The 23336-nt window shown below is 44.5% G+C and overlaps 1 protein-coding gene across 2 annotated transcripts in view; it reads right to left on the reverse strand.

Annotated features, from left to right (window-relative positions):
• Positions 1 to 2521: 2521 nt before the first annotated feature.
• The window catches only part of marf1 (meiosis regulator and mRNA stability factor 1), a 56933-nt gene continuing 36118 nt past the window's right edge, over positions 2522 to 23336 (reverse strand). For both annotated transcript variants that reach the window (XM_079499643.1, XM_079499644.1), the window contains 7 exons: positions 23076 to 23303; positions 16376 to 16615; positions 15554 to 15805; positions 14113 to 14173; positions 13023 to 13121; positions 8621 to 8779; positions 2522 to 5915 (listed from right to left, as the gene is read on the reverse strand). In XM_079499643.1, coding sequence (XP_079355769.1) covers positions 5662 to 5915; positions 8621 to 8779; positions 13023 to 13121; positions 14113 to 14173; positions 15554 to 15805; positions 16376 to 16615; positions 23076 to 23303 — 1293 coding nt within the window. In that variant the 3' untranslated portion in view covers positions 2522 to 5661. The remainder of the gene's footprint in view (positions 5916 to 8620; positions 8780 to 13022; positions 13122 to 14112; positions 14174 to 15553; positions 15806 to 16375; positions 16616 to 23075; positions 23304 to 23336) is intronic.

A 23336-nucleotide genomic window follows, 5' to 3' on the forward strand; every position in this document is an offset into this window, starting at 1 on the left:
CACAGTAACCTCACCCTTACATCATCAGGATGCATCGCTGGCCACAGTAACCTCTCCATTACATCATCAGGATGCATCGCTGGCCACAGTAACCTCACCCTTACATCATCAGGATGCAAAAATCGAAGAACGACTGACATAGAAAAAGCTTTTTCAGAAAACCGTCAGGATGTATAAGACATTTAAACCGTCAGGATGTAGAAGAACATTTAAACTGTCAGGATGTAGAAGACATTTTAAACTGTCAGGATGTAGAAGACATTTTAAACTGTCAGGATGTAGAAGACATTTTAAACTGTCAGGATGTAGAAGACATTTTAAACTGTCAGGATGTAGAAGACATTTTAAACTGTCAGGATGTAGAAGACATTTAAACTGTCAGGATGTAGAAGACATTTAAACTTTAAAACATTTTAAACCGTCAGGATGTAGAAGACATTTAAACTGTCAGGATGTAGAAGACATTTAAACCGTCAGGATGTAGAAGACATTTAAACCGTCAGGATGTAGAAGACATTTAAACCGTCAGGATGTAGAAGACATTTAAACCGTCAGGATGTAGAAGACATTTAAACCGTCAGGATGTAGAAGACATTTAAACCGTCAGGATGTAGAAGACATTTAAACCGTCAGGATGTAGAAGACATTTAAACCGTCAGGATGTAGAAGACATTTAAACCGTCAGGATGTAGAAGACATTTAAACCGTCAGGATGTAGAAGACATTTAAACCGTCAGGATGTAGAAGACATTTAAACCGTCAGGATGTAGAAGACATTTAAACTGTCAGGATGTAGAAACATTTAAACTGTCAGGATGTAGAAGACATTTAAACCGTCAGGATGTAGAAGACATTTAAACTGTCAGGATGTAGTAGACATTTAAACTGTCAGGATGTAGAAGACATTTAAACTGTCAGGATGTAGAAGACATTTAAACTGTCAGGATGTAGAAGACATTTAAACCGTCAGGATGTAGAAGACATCTAAACCGTCAGGATGTAGAAGACATTTAAACCGTCAGGATGTAGAAGACATTTAAACCGTCAGGATGAAGAAGACATTTTAAACCGTCAGGATGTAGAAGACATTTAAACCGTCAGGATGTAGAAGACATCTAAACCGTCAGGATGTAGAAGACATTTAAACCGTCAGGATGTAGAAGACATTTAAACCGTCAGGATGTAGAAGACATTTAAACCGTCAGGATGTAGAAGACATTTTAAACCGTCAGGATGTAGAAGACATTTTAAACCGTCAGGATGTAGAAGACATTTAAACCGTCAGGATGTAGAAGACATTTAAACCGTCAGGATGTAGAAGACATTTCAACCGTCAGGATGTAGAAGACATTTCAACCGTCAGGATGTAGAAGACATTTCAACTGTCAGGATGTAGAAGACATTTAAACCGTCAGGATGTAGAAGACATTTAAACAGTCAGGATGTAGAAGACATTTAAACCGTCAGGATGTAGAAGACATTTAAACCGTCAGGATGTAGAAGACATTTAAACCGTCAGGATGTAGAAGACATTTAAACCGTCAGGATGTAGAAGACATTTAAACTGTCAGGATGTAGAAGACATTTAAACTGTCAGGATGTAGAAGACATTTAAACCGTCAGGATGTAGAAGACATTTAAACCGTCAGGATGTAGAAGACATTTAAACTGTCAGGATGTAGAAGACATTTTTAGAATCTGATCTCAGGTCAGGATGTAGAAGACATTTAAACTGTCAGGATGTAGAAGACATTTATAGAATCTGATCTCAGGTCAGGATGGAGAAGACATTTATAGAATCTGATCTCAGGTCAGGATGTAGAAGACATTTAAACCGTCAGGATGTAGAAGACATTTAAACTGTCAGGATGTAGAAGACATTTAAACAGTCAGGATGTAGAAGACATTTAAACCGTCAGGATGTAGAAGACATTTATACTGTCAGGATGTAGAAGACATTTAAACCGAAGACATTTAAACTGTCAGGATGTAGAAGACATTTAAACTGTCAGGATGTAGAAGACATTTATACTGTCAGGATGTAGAAGACATTTAAACTGTCAGGATGTAGAAGACATTTAAACTGTCAGGATGTAGAAGACATTTAAACTGTCAGGATGTAGAAGACATCTAAACCGTCAGGATGTAGAAGACATTTAAACCGAAGACATTTAAACTGTCAGGATGTAGAAGACATTTAAACTGTCAGGATGTAGAAGACATTTAAACTGTCAGGATGTAGAAGACATTTTTAGAATCTGATCTCTTAATTGTGCTTTTTTGGCATTGAACACTGGAACATTTTTATTTCCGTTCCGGTTTTAGTTTTTTTGTAATCACGAATTGCGTAGGGCAGTTATGACAAATACCTTAAATATACAAATAAATTGCTGACATTTAATAATTCAAATAGTGTAAATGTTCATTGGAAGGAGAAAAAAAAACCATCGCTACCAACCAGAGATAATGCTTGTGAATGTTATAATTTATTCATAACAGAAATCAATTTGGTCCCATCAACAACGTTTAGACTGTTACAGCGACTTCTGTGTGGCAGAGGAGGGGGTTGGGGGGGGGGGGGGGGGGGATGTACATCAGTGAGAGAAAAACACATCTTGACTTTAGGTCACTGAAAGAACTTCCATAAATACACTAATTGTACAACAGTAGAACACATAGGACTCCAGAGCAGTTGAGACATGCAACTTAAACATCAAGGGACAAAAAGTAACCGCTGTGGAATTTTAACAATGGAAGAAGACGAAAAGTACCACTGTGAAATAAATGTAATTATAAACGGATAAATGCAATTAAGATTTCACAGAACCATAATCCCCCCCCCCCCCCCCGTTTTACAACCCAATTCACAGCACATCTCTAATGAACCAAAACTATGCAAACGTGCATATTCTGAGCAGCGTGACAGACAGCTTTCTCACTGATGTAACCAAACGGAAAAGGAGAAAGCCGGATAGAGGAAACAAAAAAAAAAAGAAAGAAAATATGCGTTTTAACCTTCTTGAGTTAGTAGTCACTGTAGCACTTTAGGGAGTTAGTTAGGGGGTTTTGCGCAAAATACAAAAAACACATTTGTTTTATTGCCAAAGTAAATCTCTTAAGAGGTTTTCAGACAATTACTAAAAAGATTAAGGGGGGGGGACCCTATCAACACCCCCAATTAAAAGCATATCAAATGGCAATCTGGGCTAATAGGGGGAGTGGCTATAGTGATCTGGGCTATAGGAGAGTGGCTATAGTGATCTGGGCTATAGGGGAGTGGCTATAGTGATCTGAATAGGGCATGAGACTCGGCATGCAACATGGTCTTCTTTTTCTCCTTCTTTAAACGTCAAATCTAAATGTAGTCTTACAATGAGGAAAGTCATGATGAAAACGCCAACATTGGATAGAAAAAACAAACTCGACAGAAAAAGGATAAAATGGGCACCTGCCCATTTCCACAAAACACATTCTGTTTAACAAACAGTAGCAGCCCTCTTAACTTCAGCGCTGAATTCTTGGTCTTTGCTAAACCCATTTGTGGGAAGCAGGCGTTTTTTTTTAGTGGGGGAATCAAAACAACCCGCACAACCCTCGTCAGCACTCGAGACAAGAAAACAAAAGGAAACATACACTACGTAAAAAACGACTCTGTGAGATTGAGATGGGAGTGGCAAGGCATCCATCCAAAGAGCTTTTCCTTCAGCGCCGTGGCAGATACAAGCCATTGTAAGAGCCAGGCAGGTTCCAGAGAGCCGCAAGGGGGGTCCCTCTGTGTGTCATACTATATTATTCCAGGGGGATTTCCTGTTACGTACCCCGTAAAGCCTTCCACCGCCACACCTCACTAAAAACAAGACCCGTTCACCTTAAAGCAAAACTAAGGAGCGCTCGGCTCGCCTCCCGAGTCATCAACCTAGCATGGACATCACCTCAGATGCAATGCTTTTAGCAGCAACAGGGTTTACTCAAAACAACCTTGAGCATTTAAGTGACAACTGCAAGGGTGATGTCAAGTCTATAATAATCCCTAAAAATGTTGTGGAAATGAAAAGACTGAATAGATCTTAAGGGAAAAAGGGTCTCCGTTCTCGCACGCTCCCCTCGGTTTACACCATGCATAACGATTATTTATGCACACACACCATACATATTTCACGCCACCGTCTCGAGTGTAAACCACACACACACCACTGCCCGAGTTACAGCTAAAACAACATAAATGGGGTTGGCTGACACACACACAGTGAACGTCTCTGCTAATGCCTCACCCTTACAGACTAGTACAACCCTCAGTGTTCAATGTAACCAGGTCCATTTGGTTGGGTTTCACCGTGTCAGAACATGCCTGGCCATTCCAGCTATATTCTCGAGCGCAGTGCTGGCTGCAACAACACAACGACCTTCAGATCCCAGCTGCAACAACACAACGACCTTCAGATCCCAGCTGGAAACGCTGCAACAACACAACGACCTTCAGATCCCAGCTGGAAACACAACGACCTTCAGATCCCAGCTGGAAACGTCTGAAAGGCCATGAATGGGAAAACACAAAACAATAAATGGCATTTTAACAGTTCCCTGAATATTAGTCTGTTCAGTCCCATCGCGGACCTTTCAGTCCCATCGCGGACCTTTCCACCAGATTACTCCATTAACTAACTTAATATTAGTCTGTTCAGTCCCATCGCGGACCTTTCCACCAGATTACTCCATTAACTAACTTAGGCCGTACTTTTACAGAACACAACATTTTATTATAAATAGTGTTAATAAGAAAAATGAACAATTCTGCTCCCATTTCATGACAGAAACAATTCAGGTCCATTTCTTGAAAGGGAGACAAGAGAATATCTGAAAGACAAATGACCTCGACCTCTCTACAAGAGGAAACGCTCCCTAAGAGAGGCCTGAAACAATGACGTGGGCAGTTCTATTATATAATTCACTGGTTTCTGTGGCTGCCTGAAAAAAGGTAAAAAAACTGTGAAATGTGCTTCTGTACTAAGTCAGAAATGAAAGGTTCTGTCTTTTCTGTGACACAGCCAACTAAACATCACGGTTCCTTACTTCAACAATACTTGTGAACATAAACAGTCTCAATAATTAAATTCTCTATAAACGGAGATTGTAGGTAGCTAAATATCTGGGATTTTTAGCAAAGGGAACTTTGTTAATAGTCTTAGCAGCACTCCTAATGTTAATATTCAGCATACAGTGCCAACTAACTCATTTCTTTCTGGTTCTGCATTCATTGTCCGCTGTGAGCCACAAGGTGATCCATCACCCAGTATGGATCTCAACTTACCTGGACAGAAACTCCAACAGAAGTTGGAAAGTTCTGACCAAAACAACTAAAATGTTGCAGAAAATCTGCATGAGGGAAAAAAAAAAAGGAAATCACAGCTTGAGGGGAGCAATCTCACAAGGACACGTTGTGACAAGAACAAGGCGAGGGAAAGGAATGGAAAATACAGACGTGATGAGGCGGGACAGAAGAACGCAGCAGTCTGTTGGCACGTCACGGATACAAGAGCAATATGTCCTTCAGGACAGTTTCTTTTACGTGGAACCAGATAACTCTTCTCTTTAAGAGTTGCATGTGTCACCTGCTATCTAGATGTGTTGCATCTCGGATGGAGAGAGAGAGAGAGAGAGCGATCAGGGGCCGGCCGCAAACGAGAAATTAACAGCTAGCTTAATTTTGCTACGTGGGGCTTTTCTGCCGGGACTGCCAGTGGAGGCTGTGGCCTTGCTGGTTGGAAACTGTAGGGCGGCTGGGGCAACCGCGGCCTCTTCTGGGGCGACCACGGCCTCTGCTGGGGCGCCAGGCTGCGTGTCCACTGGCACAGCGGCGGCGAAGGATTCTGGTGCATCGGATGTGGGATTGACCGCCGTCGCGGGTTTATCCATTTCTGAAAACGCAAGTACAAGATAAGCCGACGGCAAAATAAAGACACACACACACACACACACACACACACACACACACACACACACACACACACACACACACACACACACACACACACACACACACACACACACACACACACACACACACACACACACACACACACACACACACACACACACACACACACACACACACACACACACACTAAAAGCAAGCATTTGTGTGTGGCATACACACTAAAAAGCAAGCATTTGTGTGTGGCTTACACACTAAAAAGCAAGCATTTGTGTGTGGCATACACACTAAAAAGCAAGCATTTGTGTGTGGCTTACACACTAAAAGGCAAGCATTTGTGTGTGGCATACACACTAAAAAGCAAGCATTTGTGTGTGGCTTACACACTAAAAAGCAAGCATTTGTGTGTGGCATACACACTAAAAAGCAAGCATTTGTGTGTGGCTTACACACTAAAAAGCAAGCATTTGTGTGTGGCTTACACACTAAAAGGCAAGCATTTGTGTGTGGCTTACACACTAAAAAGCAAGCATTTGTGTGTGGCTTACACACTAAAAAGCAAGCATTTGTGTGTGGCTTACACACTAAAAAGCAAGCATTTGTGTGTGGCTTACACACTAAGGCCCTTTCCCAATTCCCCCCTTCTCCATGTCCCTTAGCCCTTCCCCTTGCTGATGCGCGTTCACGTGAGGAGGAAGGGTTATCTCAATTCTCTTTGTAGCGAGGGCTAGGGCCAAGGGCAAGGGATTGGATCCCCTTCAAACGAAGGGGATTCGCGACCAGACTTAAAACGGAGCAACACAACGGAGGGACATCAGAGGGCGGAAGGCGGACGAGGTAAGACGCCTTTTTCGTCCTTTATTATGGAAGAATATGATAATAACCAATATTATTTGAATGTGTTAACAATCTGCATCGCCAAAAATATCGCAATCTCTAGCAAAGGTTAACGTTACCTCACTTGAACTAACGATATGCTACGGCGTTGCATTCATACGGAGTTGCATTCATACAACGTTACGGTAACGTTAACCATTCATTTTTCACATCGGCGCTTTATTATTTTTTATTTACCGCCGTTGCCCCGGTGGAACAACTCGGATGCAAGCTATAGCTTAACTAGCAGGCATTAGTCAGACCACAATATGTCAACATTCTGCAGTTTTTGGAGCTCTTTAAAGCCGTGAAATAGCCTACTGTACCTACACAACGCTGTCGCTGCATAACGTTGGCTACTCGCTGCAGTGATAGCTGGTATGGTTTAATCATGACCAATGTTATGCTAATCAGTTCAGTTTAGTTTATTTTGGTCAAAGAATTGAACATTGAATACATTGATTACATTTCATTATATATATAATCCCAACAAGTTGCAAAAGTTACATAACTAATTAGCAATGGTGTTGTTTTTTCCCCCAGGCAAACCAGCTATATGGAACAGAATGCAAGCTGCTGTACAGCCTGTACTGGAGATGAATCACGATGGCATTTGTCCTAAATGTTGTTGAATTTGAAACATTGTCATTCATATCATATCATTCATAATTTCATATGTAGCATACCACGACTTGTCATAGGACATGATAGAAAATGACTGTTCTTAATGATATTAAAAACAATGAACACAGTGACCACAGCCCCTTCTTTCTATACTGTAAATTGTTTTTCCTTTTTTTTAACCCTGTATATGATATAACTGTGCCCATTCTATACAAACTGTTAATACAATAATCAATGAATCAGGTACAACTGTTGAGCAGGTGTCAGAATGAGCTATATCTAGCTGAATTACATTCTGGTGGGCTACCAAGATGAGACAAAATTACAATATATTTATTTCATCATAACCACAGCAATGTTTACGTTCCATCTCTTCTCCCAAAATAGCCGATCTACAGCTTATAGAAAGTTGTTTCCAAAGTGGGTTATGGGGACCCCCAGAGGGGGTCCAGAGAGGTAGCTAGGGGGTCCCCAGCTAAATGATAGTTTGGAACCAAATGGACCACTCGGAGTTAATTAACAATGATTTTACAATATAAATTGGGGGTCCCAGAGACAGAAATGCCATCAAATGGGGGTCCATGGACTAATGCATGTCACACTGGCGGTCCGTGACACTGCTAGATTCGTAAAAATCTATGGGGTCCCTGGCATATCTCTTCAAATGGGGGTCTGCGGGCTAATTATTGTCAATTTGGGGGTCCTTGACATGAAAAAGTTTGGGGACCACTGGCCTGTAGTGAGCTTGCAGATCAGCTATTTTCTGAGAACAGGTTGTATATCAATATCTACAAGGGACGTTCAATATTTAGGGACGTTCCAATTCCTAGGGTGATGATTTATCCCCCTACCCCTTGACACTCATTATCTAGGGGCAAGGGGAAGGGCCAAGGGATAAGGGCTAGGGCCAAGGGCTGAGGGGTAGGGTTAAAAAATGAATTGGGAAAGAGCCTAAAAGGCAAGCATTTGTGTGTGGCTTACACACTAAAAAGCAAGCATTTGTGTGTGGCTTACACACTAAAAAGCAAGCATTTGTGTGTGGCTTACACACTAAAAAGCAAGCATTTGTGTGTGGCTTACACACTAAAAAGCAAGCATTTGTGTGTGGCTTACACACTAAAAAGCAAGCATTTGTGTGTGGCTTACACACTAAAAAGCAAGCATTTGTGTGTGGCATAAAGCACCAACCTGTGGAGATTGCTGCTTGTGTCGTCGGGGTCTTTCCCTCAAAGTGAATGAGGTCGGCCGGCTGAGGAACGGGGTCTGGGTGGAGCTCCGGGGAGGGCAGGCAGGATGGAACGGGACCACACAGCAGATCTACTGGGGAATAGGATGGAACAGCATCTACTGGGGAACAGGATGGAACAGGACCACACATCAGATCTACTGGGGAACAGGATAGAACAGGATCTACTGGGGAACAGGATGGAACAGGACCACACATCAGATCTACTGGGGAACAGGATCTACTGGGGAACAGGATGGAACAGGACCACACATCAGATCTACTGGGGAACAGGATCTACTGGGGAACAGGATGGAACGGGACCACACATCAGATCTACTGGGGAACAGGATCTACTGGGGAACAGGATGGAACGGGACCACACATCAGATCTACTGGGGAACAGGATCTACTGGGGAACAGGATGGAACGGGACCACACATCAGATCTACTGGGGAACAGGATCTACTGGGGAACAGGATGGAACGGGACCACACATCAGATCTACTGGGGAACAGGATGGAACAGGATCTACTGGGGAACAGGATGGAACGGGACCACACATCAGATCTACTGGGGAACAGGATCTACTGGGGAACAGGATGGAACGGGACCACACATCAGATCTACTGGGGAACAGGATCTACTGGGGAACAGGATGGAACGGGACCACACATCAGATCTACTGGGGAACAGGATCTACTGGGGAACAGGATGGAACGGGACCACACATCAGATCTACTGGGGAACAGGATCTACTGGGGAACAGGATGGAACGGGACCACACATCAGATCTACTGGGGAACAGGATGGAACGGGACCACACATCAGATCTACTGGGGAACAGGATCTACTGGGGAACAGGATGGAACGGGACCACACATCAGATCTACTGGGGAACAGGATCTACTGGGGAACAGGATGGAACGGGACCACACATCAGATCTACTGGGGAACAGGACCACACATCAGATCTACTGGGGAACAGGACCACACATCAGATCTACTGGGGAACAGGACCACACATCAGATCTACTGGGGAACAGGACCACACATCAGATCTACTGGGGAACAGGACCACACATCAGATCTACTGGGGAACAGGACCACACATCAGATCTACTGGGGAACAGGACCACACATCAGATCTACTGGGGAACAGGACCACACATCAGATCTACTGGGGAACAGGATCTACTGGGGAACAGGACCACACATCAGATCTACTGGGGAACAGGATCTACTGGGGAACAGGATGGAACGGGACCACACATCAGATCTACTGGGGAACAGGACCACACAACAGATCCAATGTTTGGGGTCCTTGACATGAAATACTGAGCACCACTGAGAAACACCACACCAGAAACATAGGAATTTCAGAAAACTGTCAGGATTTAGAAGACATTTTGTAGAATCGTCCTCAGGTCTAAATTGGTTAAAACTCACTCGCTGCCAAGATCTAAAAACCCTTTTTTTCTACTGCCATTTCAGCTTTTTACCAGCTGCTTCGTAGAAGCGGCAGGTCAGCGTTTACCTGGGAAACTTGCGACCGGTAGACGGACACCGCTAGTCTTTCTGCTGAGTGTTGCCAAGTCTGCATATTTCCAGCCTAACATGGATTCATTCACAGTTGCTTGCCTGGTTTGGTTTTTGGAGGCTGCTTAGCTTATTTCTGTCACGACAGTTGCCACCACTGGCAACAACCCATAACATCCCATCGTCTGCACGGTATGGCTAGTCGAGCAGTTCTGATTGGCTGCCTCGTCTCCAGACATGTTGAATTCTTTAGGGTCACTAATTTGAGCATAACAGCGGAGCCGAAGCGCAGCTACAAAGTGGCATAACGTCAGCAGCAGACCCACAGATAATAATAATGCAGCTGGTAATTAATTGATTTAATCAATTTGGGCTTGTTTAATTCATGAATACATAATTGAGATTATCTCAAATAATTGCGATTAGACAATTGTGACAGGCCTAGTTCCACCGCATGGAGTATAATGGAAAGCATTTGGATGCTTAAATCTAAAAGATCTAAAGAATGAATACAGTACATATAGCACTTGACAATTGTTTCGTTTAAAACTTTCATTTGAAACTTTACAAATCCGTTTGCATTTTCTCAAGACTGAGTTCTGGAGGTGGTCTTATTTTACCTGGACTGAGTTCTGGAGTTAGTTGGTCTTATTTTACCTGGACTGTGAGTTCTGGAATTAGTTGGTCTTATTTTACCTGGACTGTGAGTTCTGGAGTTAGTTGGTCTTATTTTACCTGGACCGAGTTCTGGAGTTAGTTGGTCTTATTTTACCTGGACTGAGTTCTGGAGTTAGTTGGTCTTATTTTACCTGGACTGTGAGTTCTGGAGTTAGTTGGTCTTATTTTACCTGGGCTGTGAGTTCTGGAGTTAGTTGGTCTTATTTTACCTGGGCTGTGAGTTCTGGAGTTAGTTGGTCTTATTTTACCTGGGCTGTGAGTTCTGGAGTTAGTTGGTCTTATTTTACCTGGGCTGTGAGTTCTGGAGTTAGTTGGTCTTATTTTACCTGGGCTGTGAGTTCTGGAGTTAGTTGGTCTTATTTTACCTGGGCTGTGAGTTCTGGGGTTAGTTGGTCTTATTTTACCTGGACTGTGAGTTCTGGAGTTAGTTGGTCTTATTTTACCTGGGCTGTGAGTTCTGGAGTTAGTTGGTCTTATTTTACCTGGACTGTGAGTTCTGGAGTTAGTTGGTCTTATTTTACCTGGACTGTGAGTTCTGGAGTTAGTTGGTCTTATTTTACCTGGACTGTGAGTTCTGGAGTTAGTTGGTCTTATTTTACCTGGACTGAGTTCTGGAGTTAGTTGGTCTTATTTAACCTGGACTGTGAGTTCTGGAGTTAGTTGGTCTTATTTTACCTGGGCTGTGAGTTCTGGAGGTGGGTATTATTTTACCTGGACTGTGAGTTCTGGAGTTAGTTGGTCTTATTTTACCTGGGCTGTGAGTTCTGGAGTTAGTTGGTCTTATTTTACCTGGGCTGTGAGTTCTGGAGTTAGTTGGTCTTATTTTACCTGGGCTGTGAGTTCTGGAGTTAGTTGGTCTTATTTTACCTGGGCTGTGAGTTCTGGAGTTAGTTGGTCTTATTTTACCTGGGCTGTGAGTTCTGGAGTTAGTTGGTCTTATTTTACCTGGACTGTTAGTTCTGGAGTTAGTTGGTCTTATTTTACCTGGGCTGTGAGTTCTGGAGTTAGTTGGTCTTATTTTACCTGGGCTGTGAGTTCTGGAGTTAGTTGGTCTTATTTTACCTGGGCTGTGAGTTCTGGAGTTAGTTGGTCTTATTTTACCTGGGCTGTGAGTTCTGGAGTTAGTTGGTCTTATTTTACCTGGGCTGTGAGTTCTGGAGTTAGTTGGTCTTATTTTACCTGGACTGTGAGTTCTGGAGTTAGTTGGTCTTATTTTACCTGGGCTGTGAGTTCTGGAGTTAGTTGGTCTTATTTTACCTGGACTGTGAGTTCTGGAGTTAGTTGGTCTTATTTTACCTGGACTGTGAGTTCTGGAGTTAGTTGGTCTTATTTTACCTGGACTGTGAGTGCTGGAGTTAGTTGGTCTTATTTTACCTGGGCTGTGAGTTCTGGAGTTAGTTGGTCTTATTTTACCTGGACTGAGTTCTGGAGTTAGTTGGTCTTATTTTACCTGGACTGTGAGTTCTGGAGTTAGTTGGTCTTATTTTACCTGGGCTGTGAGTTCTGGAGGTGGGTCTTATTTTACCTGGACTGTGAGTTCTGGAGTTAGTTGGTCTTATTTTACCTGGACTGAGTTCTGGAGTTAGTTGGTCTTATTTTACCTGGACTGTGAGTTCTGGAGTTAGTTGGGCTGCGTTCTAATTCATTCCCTATGCCCCATATAGTGCACTACTTTGGGGTTCCGCTATTTTGTTATAGTGTCCGAATATGTAGTGAGCATTTTTGCACCCTAATGTAGTGGACTGAAGTATCCCACAATGCACCGGGAATTGTAGGGACCATCCGATGGTCACTACAAAAACACAGCAAAGCAAATCTGCCCCATAATACATTGCGCAAGCTCGCTCTTGAGCGCACATGCACGCGTGCGCTGCTTCTGCATGCATGCGCTTATTGCGCTCCAACTCAGAAGAGGCAGAAGTTGAACCAGCGAAAGAAATCAACACAAATGTACTTTTTAAACTTTTGTTTCCCTGTGAGTTCTGGAGGTGGGTCTTATTTTACCTGGACTGTGAGTTCTGGAGGTGGGTCTTATTTTACCTGGACTGTGAGTTCTGGAGGTGGGTCTTATTTTACCTGGACTGTGAGTTCTGGAGGTGGGTCTTATTTTACCTGGACTGTGAGTTCTGGAGGTGGGTCTTATTTTACCTGGACTGTGAGTTCTGGAGGTGGCGCCGCTGGAGAGGCTGTCGTCGTTCCTCTCCTCCTCTGGCAGCGGGCTGTCTGATGCTGCAGAGCATGCCTTGGCTGGACACCAAAACAGTGCACGTGAACACTAGGCATTAAGCAACTAGTCAACTAGTAAATCCACTAGTCGACCTTGTTGGTACTAGTTGACTAGTTGATACAAATAAAAAAAAACGTTTTTTTTTGTAGGACTCAAGATCAGGTAGATTATAGTTAGTCACCAATGTTACAGTTTTTAAATGTACAAATGTTCATTTCCAACAAAAAAAAAAGAATAGGTACATTAGGTAGTTAAACAACTAGGCAACTAGTAAAAATGACTAGAAGTGAATGCCCTAGTGTAAACACACACACCAAGGGCAGACTAGCCTGGTCCAGCCTGTATGATTTCTGGTCTAGAGGGGGCGGCTCCAGTGGCGTGCACTAGATAGACACTAGGGGGTGCTAGAGCCCTTTTCCCTCTGGACAAATGGCCCTTTTGAAACCCCCAGTGTACACTGTACAGTATGTGGACCATGGTGACATTGATCACTTCTTGATACAAAAAAAGCTTCAAATAATAGTATTATTTAGGCCCCAAAATCTCACATTAACCCATTTTGGGCGGGAACCCCTTTTGGTGTTAGCATTATGTTATGCTTTAGCTATTGAAAAATATAAATATATTTTACAATGGCTGGGGGGTAGAAGACCCTCCGCTCCGCGTCGGGTCTGCCTACGCCCCCAGCCATTGTAAAATACCCGGTAACCTGAGATCTCTCGTGGCTTATTGCTTAAATATAGGAGGGGCTAGCGCTCCTCAAAAATCACATCTCACTTGCCAGATGATAAGCGTAAGGCTCTACCTCCCACTAAGGCCCAGGAAGAAGGGCCGTAAAGTCCATCATTTAACCTCAAAATGACATGATATCCATCCGCTAATTGCGTATCTATCGGTAATAGGATTTTGCAGTGAACTTTTAAGTCCCCGAGTGCAAATTAAATGGTGTAAATGTGGATAATACTCAGGATTATGATTATTATTTAAGTATAATATAAGTATAGAGCTTACCTTTCATATCGTTCTTCAAAACGATAATCCTCTTGTGGCTGTGCCCTTTGATCCAGACCACCTGATGGATGGGAATACACTAGTCAATCAACAGAAACCTGATGGATAGGAATACACTAGTCAATCAACAGAAACCTGATGGATAGGAATACACTAGGCAATCAACAGAAACCTGATGGATAGGAATACACTAGTCAATCAACAGAAACCTGATGGATAGGAATACACTAGTCAATCAACAGAAACCTGATTGATGAGATACAGTACACTAGTCAATCAACAGAAACCTGATGGATGAGATACAGTACACTAGTCAATCAACAGAAACCTGATGGATGAGATACAGTACACTAGTCAATCAACAGAAACCTGATTGATGAGGATACAGTACACTAGTCAATCAACAGAAACCTGATTGATGAGGATACACTAGTCATTCAACAGAAACCTGATTGATGAGGATACACTAGTCAATCAACAGAAACCTGATTGATGAGGATACACTAGTCAATCAACAGAAACCTGATTGATGAGGATACACTAGTCAATCAACAGAAACCTGATTGATGAGGATACACTAGTCAATCAACAGAAACCTGATTGATGAGGATACACTAGTCAATCAACAGAAACCTGATTGATGAGGATACACTAGTCAATCAACAGAAACCTGATGGATGAGGATACACTAGTCAATCAACAGAAACCTGATGGATGAGGATACACTAGTCAATCAACAGAAACCTGATGGATAGGAACACACTAGTCAATCAACAGAAACCTGATTGATGAGGAATACACTAGTCAATCAACAGAAACCTGATTGATAGGAACACACTAGTCAATCATCAGAAACCTGATTGATGAGAATACACTAGTCAATCAACAGAAACCTGATTGATGAGAATACACTAGTCAATCAACAGAAACCTGATTGATAGGAACACACTAGTCAATCAGAAAAATCATTTCAGCTCAATAAAAATGCATGAATCGCATCCACCTGAATAGATGGGGGTTCCTGGATTTAATCCATTCAGACCGGGAACCCCTTTTGGTGTTTTACGCATTATGTCATACTTAATTAGCTATTAAAAAATTGCAGATCTACAAGCTCATAGATTGTAGATCTGCAAGTGCCAAGCAGGGACCCATTTTTACAGTCTTTGGTATGACCCAGCTGGGGGTCGAACCCCGACCTCCCAGTTTCAGGGCAGACACTCTAACCACAAGGCCACTGACTGGTAGCTCATAACATGTCCATGCGGTGGATTTGTATGAAACAAAAAACTAAACCAAAATAAACTAGCATATACTGATCCCTTTGTGTACAAGATCAAGCAGTTGACATACACTTGTTGTACAACATCATTTCAATTAACCTAAATCCACGTGGACAAACTAAATGAATTTTTGAAATGAAACTGGAGGCGTCTCAGACCTGTGGAATGGCACTCAGCAGCTCATCGGTGCTGGCGTAGCCGAAGGCTCGCGGCTGGAGGCTGCAGCCGGTGAACTTGCTGTAGGCTCCGAGGAACTCCGTGAGGAAGATCTGGTTGTAGTGGTAGGTGTGGAGCAGGGCACGCACGCTGCGGGCAAACTGGTACAGCTTGGTGAGCCTCACCCACTCCTCACGGCCGCTGGCACTGCGGCCGTACGGAGACGAGTCTGGACTGGTGTCCTCATAGTATAACTGAGGAGGGGGACGACAGAGGACCATTGTTAAAACATGGTTAAATCCATGCAGTGGACAACAGAAAAGAGATTATATGAGCAGAGAAGGAGAGAAACGGAACAACCAGCACGAGAGAAAAAATGTAATTATATGGGCTATGGTTATTATAGTTAACGAAAACTAAAATAAATTTGAAAAAATCATTTTGGTTAACAATAAAACAATTATAGACAAAATCCCCTTAGTTTTAGATATTCTCGTTACCAACAGTACATTATATATTTTGTTGAGTTGTTTTATTACAGAATAGGCCTACTTACTCTGGGTTATTCGTCAGGTGCAGGATTCAAAAAGGTCAAAGTATGAAAAACACTAAATCACTCAAATTAATCTAAACTGTGTCACTTAAAAGAATAAAATAAATAGCAAACCCGCTCTAAAGACGAATCAAAACCAACTAAACTATAATGAAAAATTCAAAACTATAACCTTGATCTGGGCAGAGAAACTATAACCTTGATCTGGGCTGAGAACAGAAGAAACATTTAGAAAACAGTGTAGGTTTTGTAGAACAGAACAGTAGGTCACCTCTACGAGGTAGGGCAGGCTCTTCAGCAGCTCACTGAGGGACAGGAAGCCGTATTCACAGGGATTCAGTGGCGTCCTGTGGACGGCCAGGTAGCGCTGGCTCAGCGCCTCCACCTTCAGGCCCACGGCCGACTGCCGGTCCTCCAGGGACATGAGCAGGGCCAGCAGCTGGCAGGTCAGCGAGCGCAGAGACTTCCTGTTGATCAACTGGACCTCTCGGCCCTCGGGACCATCCACCACCTGAAGAGAGAGAGAGAGAAAGAGAGAGATGGAGATCTGTGTGTACCGGGGAAACTCCACCCCATTCGACCCGTATCTCGTATCTCTGTATTGAATCGGCGCCATCCGAGTTACGTCCCGATAGGCAGAGAATAGTATATATTAGTAGCCCCTAGTTTCCATGCGCCGACAAGAGAGTTGGAAATGACACGTTCAGCCAAGGGTGAGTATGCCAGTATGGCCATATTGGCCCTATTGAAAGGTGCTGATAACGGATGATTTCGCCGATTCAGTACAGAGATACGGGTCGAATCCGCTCGGAAACTCACCCGTCAGGCGATAAGAAGGGGCCTGCTCCCTCTCCCTCTCCCCAGAGGGCCTGCTCCCTCTCCCTCTGGGGAGAGGGAGAGGGAGCAGGCCCCTTCCTCTCCCTCTGGGGAGAGGGAGAGGGAGCAGGCCTTCCTCTCCCTCTCCCTCTGGGGAGAGGGAGAGGAAGGCCTGCTCCCTCTCCCTCTCCCCAGAGGGAGAGGAAGGGGCCTGCTCCCTCTCCCTCTCCCCAGAGGGAGAGGAAGGGGCCTGCTCCCTCTCCCTCTGGGGAGAGGGAGAGGGAGCCTCTCCCTCTCCCTCTCCCCAGAGGGAGAGGGAGCAGGCCCCTTCCTCTCCTGCTCCCTCTCCCTCTCCCCAGAGGGAGAGGGAGAGTAGCGCCCGGGATTACAGTTTATAGGCAATTTGCACCAGGTGAAAAATGGGTTACAAAATCATGGGATGTTTGATGTTTGATGTACCATTGATTTTTGAGTGGTGCAAACCACTCCAACAACTGGCTTTGTACGTGTGTGTTCGTACCAAAAAAAAAAATCACACCCGTGTGAACCGAGTGGTGTAAGGTCTTATATAGCCTGATCAGCTCTGATCTGACGTAATGTCTGACGTAATGAAATCACACCCGGGTGAACTGGGTGACGGTAGCAACCATGCTCATTTTTTGGTACGAACAGAGAGACAGACAGACAGACACGTAAACTAACAAAGCCAGTCGTAGGAGTGGTTTACACCACTCAAAAATGAGCATGGTTACTATGGTCACTCAGTTCACACGGGTGTGATTTAAAAAAAATGAGCATGGTTACTATGGTCACTGACATTACGTCAGACCACAGCTGATCAGGCTATATAAGACCTTGCACCACTCAGTTCACACGGGTTCCAACAACTGTTAGTACCCGTGTGTGTTCGTACCCAAAAAAATGAGCATGGTTATGGGTCATACTTTAGATTTGATTTTATCCCATGGGCTCTCCGTTTCTGTCAGTGACATCTGCTCTTCATTTAAGGTATCTGATCACTTCCCAATTTTATTTTCCGTCTCAGTCCCATGCTTGCCACTCAAACCTAGTGCCCCTGCTCGCCGTCAGCGTGCCATAACCTCTACAACGGCCTCCCAGTTTTCCCTCACTTTCAATAACTCCCCTCCCTATCCCTCCGACAGTATTCTCAGCGCTGAGGAACTCTACCGCCTCTTCGATACCTCATGCTCCACAACACTGGATACCGTTTCTCCTTTTAAATTAATATCTAAAAGCACCAAAGCACTTTCGGAGCCGTGGCTCAATAGCTCCACTCACTCTCTCAGATGCGCCTGCCGGCGCGCTGAGAGAAAATGGAAGAAAGATAGACTTTGCATTTCTGCCGACATCCTACGTGGCTATCTTTCTGATTACCAGAAGGCGGTCAAACTGGCCAAGTCCAATTACATTTCCGCTCTGGTCTCCAAAAACAGCCATAAACCGCAGATTCTTTTCAATGTTCTCGACTCTATCATCAATCCCCGTGAGCCCTCCCCTGTTGTGCCTTCACTCATCCTCTGCGAAGACTTTCTCACTTTCTTCACTGCCAAAATTTCCACCCTCAGGTCAGCCCATACCCCCACTGCCTTTTCACCCCCCCCTTCCCTCTCCTCCTACTGCCACACTCAGCCATTTTGAGCCCGTATCCTTAGCCCAACTTTCTGATGTTATCTCGCACTTGCGCCCTACAAATTGTCCCTCCGACAGTATTCCCTCCAGTCTCCTCAAGGATGTGTTAGACTCCGTTGGACCGAGTGTCTTGCGGCTTCTCAACACCTGCCTTAGCACCGGCTCCGTCCCGGCCGCCTTCAAACAAGCTATGGTGCAGCCTCTCCTAAAAAAGGTAAACTTAGACCCTTCCTCCCTTTCCAATTTCAGGCCAATTTCACAACTTCCGTTTTTATCCAAGGCCCTGGAAAAGGTAGTCTACTCCCAAGTGCAATCCTTTCTCACCACTCATGGCATCTATGATACATTTCAGTCCGGCTTTAGACCTGGACATAGCATCGAAACCGCTTTCCTCAGAGTTCTCAATGACATTCGCCAAATTACAGATACAGGCAGCCCGGTAGCCCTGGTGCTCCTGGATCTGACTGCTGCATTCGATACAGTGGATCATCGGATCTTGCTGTCCAGACTGGAGCACCATGTCGGTATTTCTGGCACTGCCTTGGAATGGTTCAGGTCTTATCTAACCGACCGCTGTTTTAAGGTTGGGCTAGGCGCATTCCACTCCAGTGTGGCCCCTCTAACCTGTGGCGTCCCTCAGGGTTCCATCCTTGGCCCCATCCTCTTCCTGCTCTATATGCTCCCTCTAGGCTCACTCATTAAAAAACATAATGTATCATTTCATTTTTATGCAGATGATGTTCAGCTCTATCTTCCTCTGAATATGGACAGCACTGACCCCGCTCAGCCGCTATTGATGTGTCTCTCCGACATTAAATCGTGGATGAACACAAACTTCCTCACTCTGAATGAAACCAAGACCGAAGTTATCATTTTCAATCACGACCCAAGCTCTCCCATCACCCCTCTCGGTCCCCTCAGTGCCAATATCCGGTCCTCAGTTAAAAGTCTTGGTGTCACGTTTGACAGTAATCTAAAATTCGATAAACACATCAGTTCTGTGGTCAAGGCCAGTTTCTTTCAATTAAGGCTTCTGGCTAGGGTAAAGACCTATCTGCCCCGTACTGACCTGGAGAGAGTCATTCACGCATTCATATCATCTAGACTCGACTATTGCAATGCTCTTTATGCAGGCATCGACCTGTCAGCAATCAGACGTCTACAGCTCGTACAGAACGCCGCCGCTCGCCTCCTCACTGGCACAAATAGGCGTGATCATATCTCCCCAGTCCTCGCCTCCCTCCACTGGCTCCCTGTCCGTTTTAGGATTGATTTTAAGATTTTAACGTTTGTTTTTAAAGCCCAAAATGACCTGTCCCCTCCATATTTGGCGGAATTGATCACTCCATATGTCCCAACAAGAGCCCTGAGATCGGCTAACCAGTCTCTCGTGACTGTGCCGGATACACACTTCAGGACCAAAGGAGACCGCGCTTTTGCTGTGGCCGGACCCACTCTCTGGAATGCCCTGCCATTTCATGTTCGCTCAGCTCGGTCTTTGACGACTTTTAAATCCTTGCTAAAGACTCATTTCTTCTCAATCGCGTTTCATAATTAAATTAAGTTTACCGTGGCCTTTATAACCTACCTATGCACTATGTTCCCATTTAATTTATTGTTCTGTTCTGACATATTTTTGAGTGGTGTAAACCACTCCTACAACTGGCTTTTTGAGTGGTGTAAACCACTCCTATTGAGTGGTGTAAACCACTCCTACAACTGGCTTTTGTGTGCATAAAAAAATGACCATGGTTGCTATGTTCAAAATAATTTCTGACGTAATTAAATCACACCCGGGTGAACTGGATGACCGTAGCAACCGTGGTCATTTTCTCTGCGCAAAAAAAGCCAGTTGTGAAATCACATCCAGGTGTGATTTCATTACGTCAGATCAGAGCTGATCAGGCCACGTAGGATGTCGGCAGAAATGCAAAGTCTATCTTTCTTCCATTTTCTCTCAGCGCGCCGGCAGGCGCATCTGAGAGAGTGAGTGGAGCTATTGAGCCACGGCTCCGAAAGTGCTTTGGTGCTTTTAGATATTAATTTAAAAGGAGAAACGGTATCCAGTGTTGTGGAGCATGAGGTATCGAAGAGGCGGTAGAGTTCCTCAGCGCTGAGAATACTGTCGGAGGGATAGGGAGGGGAGTTATTGAAAGTGAGGGAAAACTGGGAGGCCGTTGTAGAGGTTATGGCACGCTGACGGCGAGCAGGGGCACTAGGTTTGAGTGGCAAGCATGGGACTGAGACGGAAAATAAAATTGGGAAGTGATCAGATACCTTAAATGAAGAGCAGATGTCACTGACAGAAACGGAGAGCCCATGGGATAAAATCAAATCTAAAGTATGACCCATAACCATGCTCATTTTTGAGTGGTGTAAACCACTCCTACAACTGGCTTTTGTGTGCATAAAAAAATGACCATGGTTGCTATGTTCAAAATAATTTCTGACGTAATTAAATCACACCCGGGTGAACTGGATGACCGTAGCAACCGTGGTCATTTTCTCTGCGCAAAAAAAGCCAGTTGTGAAATCACATCCAGGTGTGATTTCATTACGTCAGATCAGAGCTGATCAGGCTACATAATACCTTACCTTATTTCATTACGTCAGACATTACGTCAGACCACAGCTGATCATGCTATATAAAACCTTACACCACTCAGTTCACACGGGTGTGATTTTTATATAATGCTTTACTTTCCTTTTATTCTTGTATTACTCTCGATGTATGTTCTTATGCTCTGTGATGTATTGTGAAGCACTTTGGTTCGACCTCGGTCGTTGGAAATGTGCTATATAAATAAAGTTTGATTTGATTTGATTTGATTTGATATGGTCACTAAAAAATGAGCATGGTTACTATGGTCACTGACGTAGGACATTACGTCAGACCACAGCTGATCAGGCTATATAAGACCTTGCACCACTCAGTTCACACTTTGGTCAGCTTCTGTTGTTTTAAATGTGCTATATAAATAAAGTTTGATTTGATCCCCCCCTCCTCTCCCTATTCTTTTCCCATTCGTTGTCTTAATCATTTGTTTGGATGTTTGTTTATTACTTCAACTTACTCTCCTTTTATTGCTGCCGTCTCAATAGGGAGGCAATGTGAAATAATATAGTATATATTAATGTAGTGTGAGGTTAGAGGTATGATGCTATACATACATTTAAATGTATTGTCTAGCCTGATAACAATACGAATAGTTTGGACATGGCAGATTTGGACATGGCATTATATGCGAGCATAGGTCCAGTTTTAAATTAAATACAAATGATGTTATGCTTTGAGAAGCCACTAGGGGGCATTTAGAAAGCCATTGTCAATATCTTCCGAGCTGTTGTGCAACAAAAGATTTTTAAAAAGCAGTTAAAATAATATCTGAAATGGAAATGCAAACATATGTCCCTCAACTCTCCCAAATCAGACAGGCCTTTACCATGACAACTTGGCACAGTTTGCCCATCAGAGCGGGCAGAGAGCTGGCATCGTAGGTCTTACCTTGACAACTTGGCACAGTTTGGCCATCAGAGCGGGCAGAGAGCTGGCATCGTAGGTAGGTCTTACCTTGACAACTTGGCACAGTTTGGCCATCAGAGCGGGCAGAGAGCTGACGTCGTAGGTCTTACCTTGACAACTTGGCACAGTTTGGCCATCAGAGCGGGCAGAGAGCTGGCGTCGTAGGTCTTACCTTGACAACATGGGACAGTTTGGCCATCAGAGCGGGCAGAGAGCTGGCATCGTAGGTCTTACCTTGACAACATGGCACAGTTTGGCCATCAGAGCGGGCAGAGAGCTGGCATCGTAGGTCTTACCTTGACAACATGGCACAGTTTGGCCATCAGAGCGGGCAGAGAGCTCACGTCGTAGGTCTTACCTTGACAACATGGCACAGTTTGGCCATCAGAGCGGGCAGAGAGCTCACGTCGTAGGTCTTACCTTGACAACATGGCACAGTTTGGCCATCAGAGCGGGCAGAGAGCTAGCATCGTAGGTCTTACCTTGACAACTTGGCACAGTTTGGCCATCAGAGCGGGCAGAGAGCTAGCATCGTAGGTCTTACCTTGACAACATGGCACAGTTTGGCCATCAGAGCGGGCAGAGAGCTGGCATCGTAGGTCTTACCTTGACAACATGGCACAGTTTGGCCATCAGAGCGGGCAGAGAGCTGGCATCGTAGGTCTTACCTTGACAACATGGCACAGTTTGGCCATCAGAGCGGGCAGAGAGCTAGCATCGTAGGTCTTACCTTGACAACTTGGCACAGTTTGGCCATCAGAGCGGGCAGAGAGCTAGCATCGTAGGTCTTACCTTGACAACATGGCACAGTTTGGCCATCAGAGCGGGCAGAGAGCTGGCATCGTAGGTCTTACCTTGACAACATGGCACAGTTTGCCCATCAGAGCGGGCAGAGAGCTGGCATCGTAGGTCTTACCTTGACAACATGGCACAGTTTGCCCATCAGAGCAGGCAGAGAGCTGGCATCGTAGGTAGGTCTTACCTTGACAACATGGCACAGTTTGCCCATCAGAGCGGGCAGAGAGCTGGCGTCGTAGTCCTGCAGGCGCAGGCCGTAGCCGAAGGTCTTGCTGTACTCGCTGAGCAGCTGAGTCACCGGGAGGCTGGAGTTCCTCTGGGATCGCAGCAGCTTCACCAGCTGGGCCGCCAGCGCCTTAATACGCTCCACTTCCGTCAGGGTCAGAACCTTCTCCTCACCGCACTCCAGAACCTGAGAGATATTAGGAACACATCAGTCCAATAT

Source organism: Electrona antarctica, assembly GCF_951216825.1.
Source record: "Electrona antarctica genome assembly, chromosome: 4".
Lineage (NCBI taxonomy): Eukaryota > Metazoa > Chordata > Actinopteri > Myctophiformes > Myctophidae > Electrona > Electrona antarctica.